This window comes from Trichechus manatus, unplaced genomic scaffold, assembly GCF_000243295.1.
Source record: "Trichechus manatus latirostris isolate Lorelei unplaced genomic scaffold, TriManLat1.0 scaffold00078, whole genome shotgun sequence".
In the NCBI taxonomy this organism is placed as follows: Eukaryota; Metazoa; Chordata; class Mammalia; order Sirenia; family Trichechidae; genus Trichechus; species Trichechus manatus.
In genome coordinates, this window is record NW_004444014.1 from 12,329,049 (window position 1) to 12,353,100 (window position 24,052).

Below are 24,052 nucleotides of genomic sequence, written 5' to 3' on the forward strand. Positions count from 1 at the left end.
GATAGTGTTAGATATCTATTATATAAGTAACAGGTATAACATAAAGATGTAAAATATAAAAAATACAATAAGAGATGAAATGGAGAGAAGGTAAAATGGATAGAGAGAAATTAAGTGGAGGGAAAGACAGAAATGGAAGACTTGAGAGGGGTGAAATGTGGAGAGGTGAAGAGATGCACTGTTCAGTAGGTGACCGCTAGCTATATGTGCTGTTTAATTTAAAATTTTAAAGTTTAGTTTGTCAGCAGTTGCCACATTTCAAGTGCTCAGTAGCCACGTGACTATTGCGCGCTGTGCTTGACAGTGCAGATGTAGAATATTTCTATTGCAGAAAGTTCTGATTCCTAAAGATTGATAAATAATTGCTGAAAAGATAGGAAGATATAGATAAAATGAAGAGATATGTAGGAGATGAAGAAATTATATTTAAAATACATGGTATATGTAATAGTTCTGCTCTAATAAGAGAAGGAAAGTTGTGAATGCCCCAGAAATGGCAGTCTTCCTAGAAGATGGAATACTGACAGGATTGAATTGAAGAAAGAAACCACATTTTCCAGTGTACTGTTTGTAAAGGTGGGGGCATTGACTCGAATGTTCCATGCCCAGAGTTGGGACACCTGAAGCAGGAGACTGGACAACACACAGTGACTTAATTGAGGGTACTGCAGTGGAAACAATCAGGTGGGTTCACATCTGTGCATCCCCCCTTCTTAGACCAGGTAGCAATGGTGAGAATTCTGTTCTTATATGGGAACTTGAAGCGGAGAAAAAGAGTAGCGTCTTCTCCAGGCTGGTGAGGCCCAGGAGTGATGAGAATTATCCATGTCTGGAAGTCCACCTTACAGTCCAATCAGGTTGTACATCCAGTCTACTGTTACGTAAAGATGATTCCACAATTGGGACTACCAAGCATTTGTGGGAAGACAATTAGGTAGCAAACTCAGAGGGAAGAACTTTCCTCTAGGAAATAATTAATAGAAAAGCCAGCACAGTAATTATTGAAGATGCCTGAAAACCCAGAGATTTTCCACTCATAAGAGTATCCATCAGAAAACGGTGTTAATTCTGATGAGCATAGGAATGTTTGGGAATTCTAGGCAAGGAAACAATATAAGCAAAGACATCAAAGCCACAATGGCTATGCAAGGAGAGCAGATGAAAGTGGAAGCAGTGTGATTTTGGAAAACTGAAATTGGCGCTGGTATAATTTAAACAACGTAGTAAGGCAGTGACACATATTTACACAAAATGCATTCCTAAAAATGTGTATGAAAATATACAAGATTTCAGCAACAAGATTACGTACTATGAGGGACAGTTTTTATTCCCTGAGTGTTTTTAATTACAGAATTCATTAATTGTTGATGCTTGTAAAGCCCCTGAGATGATAGATTAAGTATTAAATAGAGGCAAAATAAAATTTTAATTTCTCAGCTAGATAAGAGTAGTCAGGAAGAACTGATCTTCAAGCTGGGAAGAAGGGTTTAATTTTTAGGGGATTGAGCTGGAGATTGTGATGCTGATCTTGGTGATCTCATCAGCTCTCCTTCAATCTGTAAAGCAAAAGATGTGTATCAATTGCCATCTTCTCTTGCCTTTTCATGAAATGCAAAAGAAGCGATGTGTTCTTTGGATCCATGAAATTCCTTTGCATTTGGATCACTGCAATATTTTGATGCTGTCATCAAATTAGAATTACAAAGATCTTTTCTCGTTTTTCCTTCACTATGGAACACACAACCAGCTGAAGTCCAGCAAGCATTTCAGTTGATGTAAATATTTGCCACTAAGCATGCCTGATTTCTGCCCTTGGTTGTTATCACAAGTATCAGCACCTACATAACTGCACAGACACTGCTGTACAAAACTAGAATTCTAGTGTTAGTACCATCATGGCATAGCTTTGACCAATTTGCTAGCTAATGCGTGAAGGCCTGTATTTGGTGTCAAAAAAGCTGTTTAGGGTTGTCAGTGTATATAGTGTATTAAAGTGAACTTTGTGAGAAAGTTGGAGGTGCCTCATAGCTAATCCAGACCTGAAGATTTCACAGTACGGTTGTAAATGATAAATGTGTTGATTATCCTTTGACAACAACACAGGATGAGGCCAGGGGAAAAAAAACTGGGAGGAAAGAGGAGAAAAAAGATGAAGAAAGGAGAGAAGGAAAATAGGGAAGAGGAAAGAAGATAGAAGGGAACAAACGGTACAGTTTTCTCCATCCCTGCTGACATGCAGTGCTGTGTCTGCATTCAGCAGCTGATACCATCGTATCTGTCAGAGTCTCCATTCAGCAGCTGATACTATCATATCTGTCAGATGACCCTGTTAGGTTGAGTTCTAAGATGTCACCTCCAGCTCTGCCTCCTAGATGTCATTCTATTTTTGTACTGCGATATTGTTGTCCCGTGCTGACTAATTGAGCACCATTTTCCTTCATTTGAGCCTCTCCACTCATAATGGGGAGAAAAAATCCTATTATCTGGAAATTGCCCTTGAAGCCACTAATAGCTTACTAGTTGTTCTAACGATTTTTGGCTACTTGAATGAAACCTCCCAATACTGGGTAAAGGAGATATTTCCATTCCCTATGTGGGTGAAAAATTACCAGTGTCTCTATACATACCCTGAAACTCTGTGATTGTACTTAAACTCCGTTGTAGGGGTTTATCATAATAATACTTATTTAGCATTTACTCTGTGCCAAGGTACTACTGCTCTATGTACTGTACTTACACTAACCTATTTTTATGAGGTAGTTACTATGATGAGAGATACATTTTATAAATGAGAATACTGAGGCAGATAGGTATTAACAGCTTCAAAGGAAATCTGAAAAATAATTAAAATACCGTTTAGACAGCTTCTGATATTTTCATGCATTTCCTTTAACCTTAAAAAAGCATAGATTAAAAATATTGTAAAAATAGTTGTAAAAAATGAAGGTGGGGGGGACACCCCAGAACACTAGTTGTACCATACCGGATGTACAGATTTACATCCTGTTTGTTTGGATCTCTGCCTTGGTTAATTTTTAGTGAGTATGGAGTGTGGAGTAAAATAATGAATTGGGAATTAGGGGTTAGTTTTCTAGAATTTACTGTGTAAAATTGAACAAATTATAATATTGAAGCCTTGCCTTTTCATTGTTTGCAAAATGTAGTTATCAACCTCATGGCCTAGTGCCCTTGACTCCCTATTATCTCATGACTATAGCTGGTAACTTCTGAGTAGTTTAATTCAGCTTATAAAAGCAATACACAGAGATTAAAATTTTTTTCCCTTGCCTTTTTTTCTCCCCCCAAAAATTTCCCTCATAGAAACAATACATAACTTATTGTAGAAAATTTGGAAAATACTGAGAAACAAAAACTATTCATATTTACACCAATCTGTGAAGACAGCCATTAGGCATATTTTGATGTATTTTGTTCCACTCTTTTTTGCTTTATATAGGTGCGTATGTGCAATTTTGTCTCTTAAAAATGTGAAAGTGATTTTTTACCTCAACATTACAGCTAGCCAGCTTTTATTGTACCTTTTGGTCCCTTCATTTCAAACAGGAGTGGAACTTTTTTTTTTTTTTTTTTTTTACTGGTTTAAACTAAAGACTGTTCACATGGGGGTAAATAAGTTACACTTGTTGGCCCTATTGAGAAGACTTGGCCTTTGTGACAAATGAGGGGGGGAAATTTTACTATAAAGAAAATTGGAAATTATTTGTTTACTAAAAGTCCCCACTGGCTGTCTGACTCTAGTTCCTTCAGTGTGCCATTCTAATTTATTGGTGGAGAGATACTGTTAACTAAACCATCTAATTTATTTAACCTCCTTGCCTTTCAAGTAAGATTCATATTAGAACTAGAATTTTAAGTATTGATAATTTTTATATCATTTCATGTACCAGATTTGTTTAAGTAAAATGTGAACCTCTAAGCAGTCATATTCAAAATTTAAGGAGAGCCGTATATCATTCCGAGTAACATAATCTCATAGAATAAGAATTCTGTCAGGGTCAAGTTTCTAAAGCAAGAATTCTCTGTAAAGCATCCGTCAGAGCTGGTCAGGTTATGGAGAAGGCCACTACTTCAGAGTACAGTTTATTATGTAAATATTAAGTATGCAGCTCATTATCAGTGAACGATAAATCTTTTTAAAAAAATTTTTTAATTTATTGTACTTTAAGTGAAAGTTGACGATTCAAGTTAGTCTGATACAAAAATTTATACATGTTACGTGGCCCTAATTGCTCTCCTTATACTGTGACAGCACACTCCTCCTTTCCATCCCTGATTTCCCATGTCCACTCAGCCAGCTCCTGACCCTCTCTGCCCTCTCATCTTGCCTCTGGACAGGAGCTGCCCATTTAGTCTCATGTATCTACTTGAGCTAAGAAGAAGCACACTGTTCACGAGTATCATTTTATGTCCCATAGTCTAATCTTGTCTGAAGAATTGGCCTTGGGAGTGGTTTTTAGTTCTGGGTTGACAGTCCGGGGGCCATGCTTTCTGGGGTTGTCCAGTCTCAGCCGCACTGTTAAGTCTGGTCTTTTTACTAGAATTTGAGTTCTGCACCCCAGTTTTCTCCTGCTCCATCAGGGACTGTCTGTTGTGTTCCCTGTCAGGGCGGTCATTGGTAGTAGCCCGGCACCATTTAGTTCTTCTGGTCTCAGGCTGATGCAGTCTCTGGTTTATGTGGCCCTTTCTGTCTGTTGGACTCCTACTTTCCTTGTGACTTTGGTGTTCTTCATTCTCCTTTACTTCAGGTGGGTTGGGACCAAATTGATGCATCTTAGATGGCCGCTGGCTAGCTTTTAAGACCCAAGACGCCACTCACCAAAGTAGGAGGCAGAACATTTTCTTAATCAACTTTGTTATGCCAGTTGACCTGGATGTACCCTGAAAGCATGATCCCTAGACCCCTGCCCTTGCCACTGTGTCCCTCGAAGTGTTTGGTTGTATTCAGGAAACTTCTTAGCTTTGGTTTTGTCTACTTGTGCTGACTTCCCCTATAGTGTATGGTGTCCTTCCTTTCACCTAAGGTAATTCTTGTCTGCTATCTAGTTAGTAAATAACCCTCTCCCTCCCCACCCTTGTAACCATCAAAGAATGTTTTCTTCTGCATATAAACCTTTTCTTGAGCTCTTACAATAGTGATCTTATACAATATTTGTCGTTTTGTAATTGACTAAATTGAGCGTAAGGCCTTCCAGATTCCTCCATGTTAATGTTTCACGGATTCATAAACGAGAAATCTTGATAACTTTTTAGATGCTGGACACTAAATGCTACAGTAAATACTCTTAATTCTAATCCCTAATGATTTTAGTCACCGACTGTTCATACTACAGCTAAATTTGTTTAGTTTTCTTTGAGAAAAAAATATGTATGTGTATCTCCATGAATATCCGAAAGAGAATAAAAGCGTGGAGGTTCTTAAATGTTTTTTTTTTTTTTTTTTTGAGTTACCAACAGTTTTGAGAACTGCACATATGCATACAATTTTGTTTATAATTTCAGCTGATTTAGGGCTACCCTCTGAAACTCAACCCATGACTCTAGGTTAGTGTTATAAGCGTTCACCGTTATTTAAAGGTCAGACCATTGGTCCATAGTATGCAAACTGAATGGGGAACAGTGAAATTTTGCAATGTTTTCATCACCCGTTTTTCTACTTAGAAACTTCCAGTGTAGATTCCTACATCTAGATTCTTCCAGACTTACTGCATCAGTATGGTTAGAACCTGGCGTCCAGCACTTCATGGGAGAAACCATTCATCATACATAGCTATTGACGTGGTTATGTAGCTGGTATGGTGTTAAGCTACACTAATAAGCTTAGTGTTTAGAATATGGAATGTAGATTCTACTTCATTGAATGCTGATTAAACCACACCTAGACTTGTGTATTCAGCTCTGGATTTCATGTTAGAAAAAGGAATTAACTGAACTAGAGTATCCAGAGGCAGGGGGCAGGATGGCAAAGACTGTGGAAACAGAATCCCTTGTAGTACAGTTGAGGGAACTAGGGATATCAGGGATCAGAGTTGAAGGACATAGTATATATGTTAGCTGTCTTAAGATGTTTTGAAAGCTATCATAAAAGAATTGGGTTTACTTCAGAGGGCAGAACTAGGACCAGTGGATTTGTTACAGGTGACAAGACCATTCTGCCAGTTAGAACTACCTAGTGTAAAAGGACTACTTAATAAAGCAGTGCATTTCAGCCTCTGGCATCTCTATCCGCAGCTAACTTTAAACACAGCCCAACTCCTAGCCAGATTAACATAAAAGCTCACACTAAAGGCCTGTTTACCTCAGTTCTTGTTACCCAATACATCATGTCTGACTTCACCAAAAAAGGGAAGTCATACTAAAAGCCAAGAAAAAACAACATGAAGAGACCAAGCAAACGTCAGAACCAGAGTCAAATATGGTGCAGATTCTGAAATTATCAGCAGGAATTTAAAATAGCTATAGTTAATATGTCAAGACCTCTAATGAAAAAGTGGACAGCATGCAAGAATAGATGGGTCATGTAAGTTGAGAGAGGGAAATGCTAAGGAAGAATCAAAGGAAAATGCTGGAGGTCAAAAACACTGTTAACAGGAATGAAGAATGCCTTTGATGGGATCGTGAGACTAGACACTGCCTAGGAAAGAAGGGAAAAAAATCCCAAGAACTGTGGGACAATTTCAGAAGGTGCACCATGTAATTGGAATACCAGAAGCAGAAGGAAGAAATATTTCAAGTAATAATGGCTGAGAATTTTCCAAAATTAATGATGGACAGCAAACCACAGGTCCAGGAAGCTCAGCGAACACCAGGCAGGATAAATACCAAAAAATTTACACTTAGGCATGTCGTATTTAGCTGCAGGAAACCAAAGAAAATCTTGAAAAGCCAGAGAGGTTAAAAGCTTAACTATATAGGAACAAGGATAAGAATTAGACTTCTCATCAGAACCATACAAGAAGAGAGTGAAGTATTTAAAGTGTTGAAAGAGAAAACCAACCTAGAGTTCTGTATCAGTGAAATTATTTTTCAAAAGCAAAGGAGAAATTAAGTAATGTGTTTCTGTTAACTAGAGGTGTTCAAAGAGAGGTTGGCTAACAAGAATGGGAGAAATACAGGGTCTAGCGTTTGCCTAACTATAAAACTTAGCTCTGGGAAATGGTAGTAGGTGTTTTGCAAAAATGTGTTTAAGTGATTTTCCTGACAAACCAGATTCCACTCTTGGAGCTTCACTCCTGACATCAGCATATTGAGGATCTGAGCAAAAAAACCAGTACAAACCTATTTTTGCTCCATACAGCCCAAAACCTCTGTTTTGTGGTGCATCTGTTAAAACCTTGTGTAATAGTGTTCCATGGGGCGGGCACTCAATTTGGGAAAAAGCAGATTAGATGCAATAGGTCCTTTATGATCCTGAGATACTGTGATTCTTTAGTAACTCTAGATAATATATACTATGGGAGTAGGTGTAAAGGTCACACAGAAAATGTGAAAATAAAAGCATAATAATTAAAGTCTTCATTGAAATATCAGCACAACAACCAGAGAATTAACTAATTTGATCATTTTCTTAAAGCCCTTCTCCCCACTTGATTTTGAAGCTGCTTTTGCAGAAATAACCAAAATAGTATGCTGCCTGTTAGCTTCTGGCTTAACTCCCATTGTCAAAACTGATGATTATCAGTAGGTTCAGCTTTCCTGGAATATCGAGCACCATTTATGCTTGGACTAGTTCCTTGCCTTCCCGTTTCTTTTCCTTTGTGTCTTCTCTATGTTGTTGCTATTATTGGTGTCTTTAAAAAAAAAAAAAAAAAAAAACCTTTCAAAGCCCATATGTTGTTATTCATGAGAAAACGAAAACTCCACTACCAGGAATGCCGGAGACTTTCAGTGGCAGAATTAGACTAATACAAGTCACAATTTATTTAACTTGTTGCGTTTTTAATTTTAGGGACATGACTGTTAGTGGTGATCCTGTAGTTTATATGTATGATGGATGACATACTTCTTCAAAACACCCATCTGAAATATAACTCCAGTATAGAGGCAGGATAGCATAATGTTTTTGTTTTTGAATCCCAATTAACTTTTCCCATTTAACACTAAAAACCAAAAAAAAAAAAAACCATTGTCATCGAGTTGATTCCAACTCATAGCGACCCTATAAGATAGAGTAGAACTGTCTCATAGGGTTTCCAAGGAGTGGCTGGTGGATTTGAACTGCCAACCTTTTGGTTAGCAGCTGAGCTCTAAACCCACTGTACCAGCAGGGCTCCCATTTAACATAAGAGAGCCCCCAACCACAGGACAAACAAAATGAAGTAAAGGTAAATTGTGGAATTTGAAAAGTGAGAATCAAAGCATAATAGTTATATTGAAGGCAGTGGTTTAAGAAAGACATGTTTGTTAACTTCTTGAGAGTCAGAGGACATAATGAAATGCCACATGTCAAAGAACTTAGAACCATTTGGGAATCTTCAGGAGAAGAAATAAAAGGAACCAGGATTGTGAAGATTACCATCAACCTAAGTGCTTCTGTAATACGTTGTGAAGACTATGTGTTGATACTACTTTTGAGTGAAGACGATTTGCTTTACCTTCAGCATTAATTTGTTCTTTTTCTTTTGTGACCGAAGATCCCAGTTATTTTAATTCTATTATGAAGAATAATAATGATAAAATATATCATTTTGAAGTAGCCACAGCTGAAGCAGTCGGATTTCAGACAATGTTTACTTAATTTAAATTTACAGGAAGACATTAAATTACTTGAATGTTTGTGTAGATAGAACTTTGGAAATAAGGTGTCATGTGGAATTAAGACACATCACTGTCTCCATTTTCAAGAAACACTGGGGGTGAGGTGTGAGGGTCTTTAACCATCATGCTAGGTTTCTTGTTTCTTTTCCCAGGTTGGGGGCAGGGTGGATTCTAGTGCATGTTTTTTAACTGGGTGTTCCCCAGCCCAGTCATATTGTATGATTTCACAGATGAAAAGTGAGAGAGACTGAGACTTAATCTAAGCCCGGTTTTCAGAGCATTCTGAAATCTGGACTATCTGCTCAAACTTGCTTATAAAATTAACACGGCTAGCTCACTAGAATCAGGATTGAGCTTCCTGGCTTGATGCAGTCCTCTCTGCTACAGCAGCTGTTCTCAGGAAGTGCATAGGAAGCCATTGTACTGTAACAATGTAGTAGGAATGATGCTTGGAACTCTTAGTCACAGCCTTTAATTGGCCACTAAAGATCCCATGTGTATGCAGTTGAAATTATCCAAGTGTTTTTTAGAAGCCATAGTCGTGTGTGAGAGAGCAGAATTTTGGCAGCATCTGCAAGAAAAAGGCAATCATGAATATTTAACTTCAGAAATAGCTTAATAGTTAGGATATTTATTTAAAGCAACTGAAATTTTAGAACAACTATGTCTGAGTCAACCCTAAAATGAATAAGAACCCCAAGTGCAGAATATTTACTCTCTTAGCGAGTCTTACTGCAAGATGGTTCTGATACCATTCCATAATGCTAACCACAATTACATAGCACTTCATAATTTGAAAACTTCCACATTAGCCAATTTGATCCTCACAGCCCTGTAAAATAGATACCTCCATTTTACAATTTAAGCAGCTGAGGCTTGAATAATCCTGGGGAGTCCTTGCCCAAGGTCACATAGGTAGTAAATTGAAGAGGCAAGTACTTCAGGTCATCTGACTATACCCAGAAATATTAACTGGGACCTACAAATATCCAGTGCTCTGTTGGACACTATAAGAAATATAGATATATACAAAGTGTATTTCCCCCTAACTTGAATATAAAAATAAGAGAACAGTCTGTTTAATTACAGGAATAACTTGAAAAGGAGCCAATCATTGGAGGTTTGTGTGAGGCTAGAGTAGGAAATGTTCTTGTAGCAATGCTTGGGTTTAAAGTAGGTCTTATAAGATACCTAAGAGTTGGACACTTGATAGCTACTCAGCATTGCTGTCAAGAAAGGTTTTTCTTTTCTGGAGGTAGTTAGTTTTCAAGCTAGGATTAATCCACTTGAAGTGCACACAAGACAAATCACACCTAATTCATTAATGTTGAAGTATATAGTAGTATAAAGAAGGCTTCTGCCACTAGGAACAAGACTCACATATACAAAACAGTATAAAAAATAAAGCAGTGCAGAGATAGGTTCAGCTGGGAGCCTGGAGAGGAGTGAGGATGGTAGGGACTGGGGAAGAGTTCCCAGACAAAGTGAACATTTACCTTGTAGCACATGGGTGAGATTTTGAAGAGTGGAGGGGCCTTGGTATGAAGCTGGGACTGAAAAAACTTGTTCTCACTTAAGGGTTACAAGAGGCTGAGGTGATGCAAGGCTTAAGGTGGTGGTGATGACACTGGCAAGTAAAGGGTAACGAATCCGTAAACAAAGGACAGACCTTTCGGTTAGCAGCTGAGTGCTTAACCAGGGTGCCACCAGGGCTCCTTTATAAATAGGCAGGCAGACCTAAAATTGAGTAACTTGTTCATAGCCCACTATTTTGATTCAACAGAAACTTCTTGGTTCATATTTTGGGAATATACGGTTTCATATGCTTATGAAAGAATTCCTGTTCTCAGGACTATTGAGAGAATTGAATTGAGTTCATATTAAAATCCCTGCCATATAATTGACATTCAACACTTGGCAGCTTTGTTATTTTTACTAATTTTTTTGTTTGCTGTGTATACCTGTTGGTTGAAGGCTTTTAATTGCCACATATGATTTGAATCAAAGGATTAAGATAAGTCTTAATAATTGAAGAACAGCCTCTCCCATGCTTGTTGTTAGTTGCTGTTGAGTTGATTCTGGCTCATAGCGACCCCATGTGTGCAGAGTAGAACTACTCCATAGGATTTTCAATGCTGTGAACTTTCAGAAGCAGATCACCAGGCCTGTCTTCTGAGGCGCCTCTGGGTGGGTTTGAATCACCAACCTTTGGGCTAGTACTTAGCACTTAACCATTTGCACCACACAGGGACTCCTTTATCCCATGCTAGACACTAAAAATTAGAGTGGACAGTATTGGCCACTAAGGACACTTAGGACATTTCTCAAAGCGTATAGCCCTAAGTAGGAGGAGAAGGTAAATAGCCTTTGAGCATGTTTGGACAGCATCTGAATATATTTTGCTGACCCCAGAGTGCCTTAGGTATTATTATTCAGCTAAGAACAGTGGGACTTGGCTGGTGTGGTATAGAGCAAGGTATATGTTTGCCACTATACAAGCATGTTCTGAGAAATACATGCTAAATGTAAAGGAGGTGTATATTAAGAGGTCCTTCTAAGAAGTATGCATCTACAATGTGAAATACCTTGTGCTTATCTTTTGTATGCTACTCTGAGCTGACCATGCTGAAACTTACCTGGTGTTCCTGTGTATGTCACTGGTAAAGGGGAGAAGGGAAGAAGAGCAGAATGCCTTGAGATTATAGATCCCTATTAAACTTTGTTTTACTCCACCTTGACTTTCATGATAGGTTAGAAATGCAGGGACATGTGGATATGGCAGGAGTTGACATCTCTCTTATGTACTCAGGGCTATCCTTCAGTTTTGCCAGCTTTATCTGTCAGTATGCCCAGTTTCCCAGGCTTCAGAACCCTCTCCCTTCCCTCATTCCTTTAGAGCACTTGGGTTATACTAATTCTACAAAACCCCTTACCCTCCCAGTTGTAGTTATACTTTAAAAGAGGCTGAATAATACAAGTGCACCTCACTAGTTGATTTAATATTAGACAAAAAAACTAGGTGGAGAAGTGGTTCACATCCATAACTGTAGCTTCCTCTTAAGAGTTTTTGCAAAATTCACGTGCTCTAGACCCACTTACAGAGATTCTCATTTAATTGATGTGTGATGAGGCCTGGACATCAGAATTCTCGTCAGCATTTCGTAGGTGATTCTGATGTGCAGCCGTGGTTTAGAAACACTGATAAATTGGGGCTCTTTGGGAATAGACTACCTACTCAGAATGTAAAGTTTTTCCACTCACCTGCTCTGTCTTGTTTGTGAGAATTGGCCTTGGTAGGAAGGAGGAAGAATACCCAATTCCTAGATTTCTACCTCACCCTATCCACTTCCACTAGGTGGTGGAGTATAGAAGAGTCCTGCCTCCCCACATAGAGGTCTGGAACCCTCAGGTGAAAGGAGATATTCCCACTGCAGAGAATGGGCTGTTTCTCTCTAAACCAAACATGATTTGATTGGACTCAAGCCTATGACTCCTTAGGATACTGTTTGCAGGATTTTTTAAACTTTTTTGTTTTTTTGTGCCATTGGAGTCCTTTGGTGGTCTGGTGACTCAGTGGCAATGATTTTTTTTTTTTTTTTTAATGTATTTCATAACATTTGGTGGTGGGTCTAATAACTACCACAGTTTCAAAGTAGTGATAAATGTAAGCAATATTTTAAGATAGCTGCAAAAACTGTAATGTAGTATGAAAACAACCTGTTTCTACTGGAGACAAAGTCATAGATACTGATAATACTCCTATGATTTGTTGCCACCATTCACAATTGAAAACAGTGCTAAATTTCAGTTTGTGAAAATAAATGTAATTTGTCTTATCCAAACTCAGTGATCCCTGAAAATCTTATATGCTGTATATCAATTATATGAAGTACATTAATATGTTAGTCTTCTTTCTACAGGTGAGAAACGACAGCTAAGAATTGTGGGGTTTTGTAATAATAATAGTTTACCTAGTTATAGATTTCTAAAGCCCATCTTTTGATCCTAAAACTTATATCGTAATAACCTTTTTTATTTGGCATTAACTGAGTGCAGTACCTGATTTTATGCAGTGTTAGCTAGATAGCTCTTCTCTGAACCCCCAGAATGCTAATGAAAGTGGTTTAATGTTACAGGAATATAAGCGCAAATTAGCCAGAGTTTCCCTGGTACGCAAAGAACTCAGGTCCCGGATCCAGAGCCTGCCAGACTTATCTCGATTGCCCAATGTCACTGGAAGCCACATGCACCTGCCTTTTGCGGGGGACATCTACAGTGAAGACTGATGACCAGTCTCTTTTCAGAGCTCCAGGACTTTGCAAGAAATGGAGACAGGTTAGGTGGATAGTCCTGTAGCATTATTTTTGTATATTGTTGAGAGAGTGACACTAACAAAAGAAGTGAGTAATTTATAAAATTGTTTAAAATGTTGGTTTGTTTACTATTTTATTGGTAAGTTAACATGGCTTAGTTTAAACAATGTGATGATCTCTGTGGATTAATAAGCTCCAAATAGTGATTATTTTCAAAAGATCTTTTTGTAAATTTTTTTGATCCAGGGCCTTGTGAGAAATTCCATGATTCTAATTCTTCATGTGTTTTCGAATGGTTTTCTTTACTTTCTTCAGTATCTAATCACTGTATGCTATGTAATTTATAAAGGGGAACAACTAATCAGGAATGGGTGAGACTTTATTATGGTGTAGTTAGGACTTGATTGTAGAGGGGACTAAATGTTCTAACTTAATCTTCACCCTTCTTCCCAAACAAAATATCAGTTCTGTGCCTGTCAATGCCTTTGATTCCTTATTCCCTAGAGGTCAGTAATTTAACACTAAACATGGAAGTCACTTTGAGGATTGGATCAAAGGCTGGCAAGCCTTTTCTACAGTAGCACTGTAGGGATTCCATTGCAACTACTAGTGTAGAAAAAATAGAGTATTAAATAGGGACTTCCTTGATTAAACTGTTTAGAATTACTTGAGTAGATTAATATGAAAATGCTTTGGAAATGTTAATAAATTTTGACACTGTACCAAAAGGATACCTTTGACTCTGGAACTGATATGTATTTGTCAAGTCAGCCTCCTTTTAACATAATTGATCCCTTGAACATAAGGCCATCTATGGGATTTAAAATAATAATAATGATACTTTTATTACTCCCTTAGCCACATAGCTTTAAAAACAATAGTATTTTTAGCTCTCAATAGCTCAAGAACATAATATTCAGTAACATTCAGTAAAGTAGCGTGGAACATTTTTAATGCTTCCTCAAGGTTTTTGAATGACTGTAAGTTTGGAAATTAAGCAGTGCTACACTACAGGGTAGATCTAGTAAATTTTATATTTGTATATTCAGAATTACCAAAACACATGTACTTTTACCTTTTATTTCTAACCCTGTGTGTTAGAGCAGTTGCATGCTCTCATGCTTTCTTTTTAAGGCACATCATTAAGCAGTGTTTTTGTATCCGATAATGACTTAGGATAAATATTTTTTTCATTGTTGCTTTACATATTAGACATTTCTTTTTGTTGTAGGCAGATTCAACTTAGAATAGTCAATGATACTTCTCCTTTTAAATCTGAAAACCAACTATGTGTCACTAGTCTGAATGGCTTCACTGTTTCTTCCTCATTACAAGAAGATACAGTTAAAATGAATTTTCATGTGAAGGAGAAGGTAAACGTTTATTTTTAATAGACAGTAGTTCTGGAAACAGTGCTATTAACAATTTGGCCTCTCCTCAAAACAGTGGCACATGTAAGTAGTCTCCATCTAGATGTGGGCTATATTCTGAAGTTTTTTTACTTAGCTTTCAGGACTCGGAGCACATTTTCTCACTGAAACAATAGTAAGTTGCCTGTGGACACTACCACAGAAAGCTCATCTGGGAACCTAATCCACTTATCCATGAATTTACTTAACTTATAATGTGGTTGACAAATTGACAATAGTAGATCCTGGCCGCCATTTGTAACGTTGGCCTAATTAAGGAAATGACGTGTAGGAGCCAGATTCACACATTGGTGTATCTCAAGTTGGGTTTGCTTGTATTATGTAGGTCTGTCCTGAAGTGTAGAAACAGATGAAAAAGATACAGCATGGGAAAGTAACAAATGCACAATTATAAAACCTTTGTAACCTATTATAAAAGTATACCAAGTTAGTCCTTTATTAATGTGAAAACAAAATTTGTTACTATGTCAACTTATTTTCAACATCTTGACCTTATTTATGATTTGCTAAAGTGGCGACTTATCCATTCAAAATACTTTTTTCCTTTTAAAACTAATTTGTAAGCTGTATACTCCTGGGGAGATTTGAAATCTATTAGGAGTTTATTGAAATATTTTCACTGTTTAAGGCAGACTTCTGACTTAGATACTGATTTTAATGCCAGTATCTGCTCTAAATATTTATGATAAAAATGCATTATTTTTTTAAAGAGCTTGATGGGTTTTGTGATAAAGTGATAGTACTCAAGAACCTGAAACCCACCCTCAGTCCCACCCCATGACTGATATTCCACTAACTATAAATAACAGACAGTGTGGTCTAGTTTAAAAGTCATGTTTTCAGCCTTATAATCGTTAACATGGTAAGCCTTAGCAGTAAGTAGTCTTCATTCCTAAAAGGAAGACTATACTTTCTCATGAAATAGGATTAAATCATGAGCATTTTCTCTCTTGTGTACCTGAGGCAAATCATGCATCTTGAGTGCAATTTGGCCTGGCTCTTCAAGACAAAAGCTTGTCACCAAACTTGCAGTAGAGGTACTGTGGTTTGATGGTTATCATCACTCTTCCTCCACAAACCGTGCAGAGAGCTTTCTGGAGTGGCAGTTTGAGCAGATTGTCTGGTGCTCTCTTTGCTCCTTCCATCACTACAGTAAGTAAAAGAACCACGTGGGGAAACCCAGGAGTCTGAGAAGATCAGCTGTACTCTAGCCAGCCTCTTCTTCTAGGAAAACCACTCCAGATGCAGCTGTTTTGGTACCACTTCTCACATGCACTCTGAGTCAGGGTTTTTCTATAAGAAATCCTTCATAATCAGCAAAAGCTGTGCTGCCCTGATCATCTTGATTTACAAAATTGAAGGAACAAAACTAGGCTGTCAGTTGTCACTGTAGATGAGCAATTCACCTGTTAACGTATAGTCAGTGAACTGTTCTGAGAAAACTTTAGAGAGAAAATACTCAAAAGTACAAATGAATTAATTGGGAAAGTTAAAATGTTCTTTCTGAAGTTTCCTTTCTAAAAAATTAGCGTTATGTGAAATAACATGAAACTACTAAACTGCTTTGTATTCTATTAAGAAGTAGCTCCTAAAGATGTCTTGTTTCATAGTTGTTGCACTATATCAAAGCTTCTTAAAGTGTAAACCCAGTTCTTCTCTGTGTAGAAAGGGAACATCGTGTTACTGAATTTATTTATACAAGCATTTGTTGCCAAGTATAATTCCAGCCATCCATACAAGTGTGTTCTGAAGTGGCAGTAGCACACGGGAAGATGAAGTCTCTGTTTGTTTACCCCTTTTTCTTTGGCTGTATCTGATGACAGTATAAGATGTTCTTAATAAAGTTTTATGTTCTTTTTGAAATGTGTAGGTTATTTTTGCGAATCTGATTAATTGGCTGTGGGGTGGAGAGGGGAAAGATTAATGGACTGGAAGGGAAGCAAAGTACTGGCAGTATTCAGCATCCTTACAGTAGAGAAACTGCTGAAGGAGATTCCTGTTGCTTGGCTGGTGATTCCCAAACTTGAGCAAGCATGGTTGTCACCTGGACGGCTTATTAAAATACAGATTGCGGGGCCCGATTCTCAGAACTTCTGATACAGTAGGTCTGGCTGGGGTCAGGCCAGACAGTTTGCATTTCTAACACATTGATGCTGATGCCACTGGATTTAGGGACCACATTTTGACAACCACTACTCTAGACTATGAAGTCCATGGCTTGCTTCACAGTATAAAATATTTAAGCCATTCTAGGTAATAAGGTAATAAAGTATGGATTTTACAGTTCATTATATAGTAAGTTTCTTACGGGCAGAGAACAAGACAGCATCTTATTTTATGACCTATTGCTCAGTAGTGCTTAAGTGCTTTCGAGTAAACAAATTTACTTGGTACCTTGAACTTCTGGAGCATGAGTCCTGTCGCCACACCTTGAATTTAAAACAAAATTGGGGAGTACTAGAAATCCATGGTAACCTCTAGGACAGTGTTTGCCAAACTGCTTTGATAAAACTCACTTGGAGTATTTGCAAGAAGGGCATATATCTACTGAGTCACAAGTTCCTGTCATCCAGGTGATTCTTATCTAGAAAGTTTGGGAGATAGTCCTCTGGTCATTGCCCTTTGTTTTCCAGTCCTGGGTGGCATTTGAACATTTTATCTGAACTCAGGTGTTTCCCATCCCCATCCCACTTTTACCCTCTCTGCACTAGTAGGCTTTGTACAGTGTGTGAGAAGCCTCAAGATTGTTCGTTAGAACAGATTCTTGGATCCTATGTCCAGAGATTCTATTTTAGAACATTTGGGATAGATTCAGAAATCTGCATTTTAAACAAGCTAGCCAGATGATTCTGATGGACTGCACTTTGAAAAACAATGCCCTACAAAGCAAATTATAATCTATAACATATAATGGAGCTAACACACATACAGTACTTACTGTGCACCAGGAGCTGTTATAGCACTTCACATGTCCTTTGTGACAGGTACTCTGATTATTTCAATTTTACATGTGGGAAAACTGAGACACAGTGTTAAGTACTGTGTGTGACCCTGAACAAGTCAAATGGTCATACTGGGATTCAGACCCAGGCAATTTGGCTCCTGACCCTGTGCTCCATAATCACTACTTGATGCTGCCTCTTAATATTGATATGTTGTGCAGAGCCTCTTCTGTCACCAAGTCCACCTTTTGTATAACGTCAGGTTATAGTAAAATAACATGCAAATATTCAAATTCAAAAGCAAGGTCTTAGCTAGATAAGCACTACTTATGGAAAAATGTTACAGTGAATTGTTCTTTCAAAGCAATTGCTTGTATTCACATAACAGCAGAGTTAAAATGAGCTATTGATAGAGATATTCTAGACAACATTTAATGAGTACTACTGTGTTTAAGGCATGGTGTTAAGGCTTTTGATGGTATACAGAGATTACTCACCTGCGTTTTTGTTCTCAAAGAGTTTACATCTCATGGGAGTGGAATACAGTGACAATTTTTAGAATTTATAAACTAGCCTATTTCTTCTAAGCCAGTGGTTCCTTAGGCCAGCAGCAGGGAACTTGTTAGAAGTATAAATTCTCAGACCCCAAACCTACTGAATCAGAAATTCTGGGGGCGGGGACCAGCAGTATGTCTTTTTAACAAGTTCTGTAGGTAATTCTGATTCACATGTAAGTTTTTGGTCTGTTCTAGGCATCACAGTTGCAGGCATCCAATACTTTACCTCCAGTAGATGTCTTCTCATGTGTGGGAAACCTTTAGAGGGAGTGAAAGAACTTGGTCCAGCTGAAGCAATTATAATAGGGTGCCTTTCTGATAAGCCAAGAAATGCTTTTCATTTGCCTTATGTCATCTATTATAAACCTTATGCCCTGCACCCTGAGAAGTTCTTCCATATTTTCTTAATTCATTTCATTGCCTAGTACATGTCTCATAATTCTTCTGAGAATGGTAGAGTGAAAGAGGAATGGAAATGCAGTTCGGACCATCATCTGCATTACTGAAAGACTCATTATCACTTGGTATAATTATACTACCAGAGATTAAGCCATTTTAATTGTGAATTTCATGTGATTTGTTGCTGGTTTTTTAATGATATAAAAAACATTTTTATCATCAAAAAATTGATGGGAACTAGATTTTGCTCTTTTTGATAGATTATTGACTAAAGTAGAATGTACAGTGAATTTTAGAATTACACACATCACATTTGAATTTCATGCCTTATGGAAAGGTACAAAATTAAAAATTTTGATTAAATGAAATTGTTATTCACAGCCATTAGCTTATTCAGTTATAGCTATAAAAATACAGTTGTTTAGCTGTCGTTTGGTTAGTTATATCTGTTTTTATAAAGTCGGATTTGTTTGTTCTGTCAAGAATATTTCATTTTACTTATGAAAGTACAAGTTAAATGAAAGAAGTTTGAAAAGATTTAAATCATGCATTAGTATATGGCTTTTTCAAAATACTAGTATTGATCTATTGTCTTTTCTCAGCTCTTGATATTTAAGATATAAAATCTTGTGTTTTTACCAGCTGAGTGCTCATGATGCTATCTTACTCTTTTTAAGATCTCTTGTGTGTAATTTAGTTAAACTGCTGTAAGGTGGGAAATGGTGCATTGCTTGCGGTTTTGTGATTTGGGCATCCAGCTTGCAGCTGGAGTGTGCTTAACTGAGGGAAATTAAACTGTATTTTCATTCTTCTTTCAAGCTGGTGTTTGGGCTCTGCAGGACCACAGACTAGCTTCATGTCCAGTTCCTTGTAACTTTATCTAGCAGATACCCAGGAACGCCCTAGTTAAAGGCAAAATGTCATTGGTGCTTAGTATTCTCCCTGCTTGAGTTGCTGGTCTCTCCATGTTTTTTGCTAGCAGAAGGAAGACAGGAACTTCTAGTTCCTTTCTCTTTGCTTTATTGCTTTTATATATGCATTGATGGGACCAGAGCAATTATACAGTTGCAGTAAAATTTTACGTTAACAGCATAAAGCGCTGTCTGTTCCACGTGGGCCTAATTTACTCCATTAGGAACAAATGGGAAGCTAATTGCTAGTGACTGAGCCTATTGGTTGATTAAAATGTAACTTTCTCTTAACCAGCAGTTTTTGCAACATGGCATAGAGCTTCGAGTTAGAAAAACCTTATTTTTAAAGGACTCATATCTCTTTTAAAGCATGTCACTTTGAAAAAATATTTAAGTAGAGAAATATAGAGAAAGTGTTTTCACTATGAATTTTTAAAAAAGAAAACCTCTATGTTATTTAAATTTGTTTGAAAATCCTTGTAGTTTTACAGTGAAACAGTTGCTAATGAAGATACCCCAGGGAAGCAGGTATGCAATTTTATTTTCAAATGTTATTTAATCACAGCCCTATGTTAAATAAAATATTCACAAGATATATTTTTGGCAGCTAATAATAACCTGGAAGCTCTGGTGGTGCAGTAGGTAAGAGCTCGGCTGCTAACCAAAAGGTGGGCAGTTGGAATCCACCAGGCGCTCCTTGGAAACCCTGTGGAGCAGTTCTACTCTGTCCTTTAGGGTCGCTATGAGTCGGAATCGACTTGATGGCACACAACAACGACAACAACAGTAATAACCTTCGAATACTATAATGAGTTTAGACAGAATGAGAGGATTTCCTAAGTGCTTATTTTCTGTCATTTTATAATTCTAAATAGTTACCTTTATTCTAGAATGTTAGAGCCATTATTAAACATCATATGGTTAAAATACTCCTCTTTCATTTCTGTTTTTGAACTTTGATTTGGTTTCCATCCTTGTTATCTTAATACTCCATGTGTTGCATGGATATAGATAGCATCCTGTAAGCACTTTATAACTTCTTTGTACTATGCTAGAAACCTCATTTGTTATTAAAATGCAATGTTAGAGGAATATAGACGTCACTGTATGCTACTTAATGAAATTGTAATTTGTGTTTTATGTCCTTTAAGAATGCTTCTGCACAATTTACTTCATTTTGTAAAGGATAAAATTGAAAAATGGCTTCAGTAATTGTTTGCAGAGGTCTTCAGACTAAAAGATAAAATATTTTACTCCCTAGACAGACATGCCATCTAGAGTTATCAACAAGAGCCTGCAAAGTTTGTTCTCAACTCAAAATTCTATCATCTTCTGATCTTGGAAAATAGTGTATCAAAGAACTCTGCAAGTATTCAGTATGTCTCAACTCCTACCACATTCCTTTTAGAGCAGGGATGACAAGTATATGTCATACCTGCCCTTTTTTTCATAAGTTTCTCTGACTCTTGCTTATGACATATATTACTAATTCTGTGAAGCCTGAATGTGGCCTCCAGGCAGCCACCACCAGTTAGAATAGGAATGAAATACATTGCTGTCCAGGTGAAAAGCTTGATGGGTTGCTTGAAGTTTCAAAAATTGTGCCAACTGAACTATACTGACCAATAAGAGGAATGTGTTCTCAGAATTGGTAGTTTCCCAAGGATACCCCTTCCAAAAACTCTTCCTCAGCTTGGCGCAGTGGTTAAAGCACTTGGCTGCTAACTGAAAGGTCAGCAGTTCAAGCCCACCAGCTGCTCCGCAGGAAAAAGATGTGGCAGTCTGCTTTCGTAAAGATTTACAGCCTTGGAAACCCTATGGGGCAGTTCTGTTCTGTCCTGTGGGATCTCTGAGTTGGAATCACCTTGACAGCAAAGAGGTTTTTTTTTTTTTTTTAAGTTGTCAGAAGTCTAATTAATAGTGACACATGGTATCTAAATAAGCACCTCTTGTCCATTTATACAGCAATCAGTTTTAATGTTGTTTGTTGAATGAATATGTTGAGCTTTTAATATGTGGCAGGCATATACCAGAGAGCTGAGAGAATTCAACGATGTGTAAGATACAGCTCTGTCCTTACAGAACTCAGAATCTAACACGGGAGACAGATACTGACTATATTGCAGTATTATAAGTTCTGTACCAATCGTGTAAAAAAAATGTTACAGAACACTGAGGAAAGAATGGTTGATGTCTGTCGGGAATAGTTGCATAGAGCTTTATAGAAAGTATGAATTACATTTGAACTCATCTCCGAAGGTTGATTGATTGACCATGGGTTGAATAAACAAGGAAATTTTTTTAAATGTATTCTTTACCTGTCTCAACAATACGGATGAATTAAATGAACATTAAATTTCAATGAGATAGTGTATATATAAACATACTTTTTGCAAACTATAAAGCACCATAAAAAGTGCTGTTACTGCTCTTTGCTGTTCGGAAGTCTGAAGGTGTTAAATCTTACTCATGTTGAATAACATGGCTAAGGTTAGGGTAGGCCTGTTGGAAAGAAGGGTGACACTTTAAAGAGCAATGTAGTTGCCTGATCTCAGTGCATGTGATACTTGGGCCAAACAATCACAAGCTTTCTTTAGAACTGTTACTTTGAAAAAAGCTATGTATTTTTCCTCTGTGACTAAAAAGGTGGTATAATTTTTTTATTTTGTTGATGCTATATAAAATGTTGTGATGGTTAGAACATGCTGTTTAGCTTCTTAAAACCTGACTCCATATCTGAAATCTCTTGTGACAATTGTTAAAGTATCAACCAGTAAAATAAAGACCACAGCAGATGAAAACGAAACATGATGTGCAGTCTGATTTATTTCACTTTTGTAGTGCCATGACTGGAATTGACTGTATTTGACAGAGGGAGAGTGGAGCATACTGCTTGTGTCTGTCTGTCTGAACTTCAGACTGGAACCACACTACTACTACTTGCTGCTCCGACTGCTAGGTTTACTCTTGGGCACATCTAGTGTCAATGTGTCAACCCATATAATGTGAGGAGTGCCATTTCTGGCTGTGTAAAGTCTCTGAGGCAATAGCCAGCGCTGTACTTCCTGAAGCAAAATATTCGAGTTCTTGGAGAAGCATCCCTCACCCAGCTTTGGCTATTTCTCCCAGAACCTGGACCTTAGAGATGAAGACTTGAGTGAGGGTTCTGTTCACAGTGAAAGACTTGATCTAAGGACTAATTGGAATGTGCTATTTTCCTGCTTTTATTGGAGTTAATAGCTCCCCCTTTATGAACTGGGGCGGGGGGTGGGGGTTGCCGTCAAGTCGACCGTGACTCATGGCCATGCTGTGTGTGTCAGAATAGAACTGTGCTTCTACTTTTCAGTGGTTTTCTGTGGCTGATTTTTCTGAAGTAAATCACTAGGGCTTTCTTCCAAGGTGCCTCCGGATGGACTCAAATTGCCAACCTTTCGATTAGAAGCTGAGCGTGTTAACCATTTGCACCACCCATGAACCTGAAGGTTCACATATTAGTTGAAGTTATCAGATTCTTCCAGGTAAAAACTAAGCCTTACTAGCCTGAGTGCTTTTCTTCCTTGTGTGAATTTAGCTACATTCTGTAGCTTTCAAGGAAGTGCCTAGTAAGGATATTAGCATATTTGATGTGTATATGTTATGACTGTAGCCAGGAAATTTATGAATTCTTAAGAATTAGAATTGGTATGCCAGGGATATTTAAGGTAAACTGTTGTCTCTAATGGGGACTTTTATTCTAGACAAGGTGGTGTATCTTAGAACTGTACTTGGAGTGAAATTCTTATTGAATTGATATGATGAAACAACGTAGCACTTAGTGATATCTTAGCAAAGGAGTGTGCTACCCTGAAACCCAAAAGTCCAAGTCAGAATTTTTAAACAAAGTATGAAGCCAGCCATACTGCCACTAAGTTGCTCCTTTATATTTCCAGTTATCAAAAAGTCAGGGATTTGAAGAAGAGACAGCAGAAGATAGAGTAGATTTTTAAAATTTGAACTCTGGGATGTGGTAGTAATGGAAGTTGAGGATTAAAATTTTAAATATTTACCTAGGCAAGTGTTAGCTTTTATCTATGGTACCTTTTAACCTGTCTACTTTAATCTTTTTTTTTATTTTTCCAAAAAAGGATTTGTGCTATCGGAAAGAGTTTTGAACATAGACCTTTTTTGTATGTCCTGGTGTTATCTGCTGTCTCTGAGATATTCAGGTATTATTTTCTTTATTGATTGTAGGTTTGTTTGTTTCAGTCTGCTTTTTTGGTTGTGTCTGGGCAGGTGGGCTGGGCGTGCTTTGTTACTTGCTCATCTGTGGGCACGATAGTTCTCATCACCTTGTCTGGGTAGGCAGGGCCAGTCCTCAGCACTATCTCCTGTTGGGAATTTTGTGAAGGTGACTTTCTGCATTCTTTGTGTGGGGTTGTTGGCTGTATTCCAAGATGGCCACACTGTGTCATGCTGTTTGCTTGGGAACCTGCACTCCGTATCTCTACTCTTCTGCTTTTTTCTATCAGTTTCTTCTTTTCAGTGTCTTCCCATCTAATACTTTATCCGTTCACTTAAGGTTCAGGGTTCCAGGATTGACATCTGTATCTGTTTTACTTGGTTTTTTGGGTCTTTGTTGCAGCGGGATGGCTTAGTGTGTCTGACTAGTCTGCCATCTTGTCTCCACCCCCTGTAGCTTATGTTAAATTAAGAAGATTTCTCTTAAAAAAACTGATAGGCCCAAAA

The 24,052-nt window shown here is 37.7% G+C and overlaps 1 protein-coding gene across 2 annotated transcripts in view; it reads left to right on the forward strand.

The window, feature by feature from the left end:
- The window catches only part of RPRD1A (regulation of nuclear pre-mRNA domain containing 1A), a 74,315-nt gene extending 53,179 nt beyond the window's left edge, over nt 1–21,136 (forward strand). For both annotated transcript variants that reach the window (XM_004380913.3, XM_023735443.1), the window contains exon 7: nt 12,912–21,136. In XM_004380913.3, coding sequence (XP_004380970.1) covers nt 12,912–13,061 — 150 coding nt within the window. In that variant the 3' untranslated portion in view covers nt 13,062–21,136. The remainder of the gene's footprint in view (nt 1–12,911) is intronic.
- Nucleotides 21,137–24,052: the final 2,916 nt, after the last annotated feature.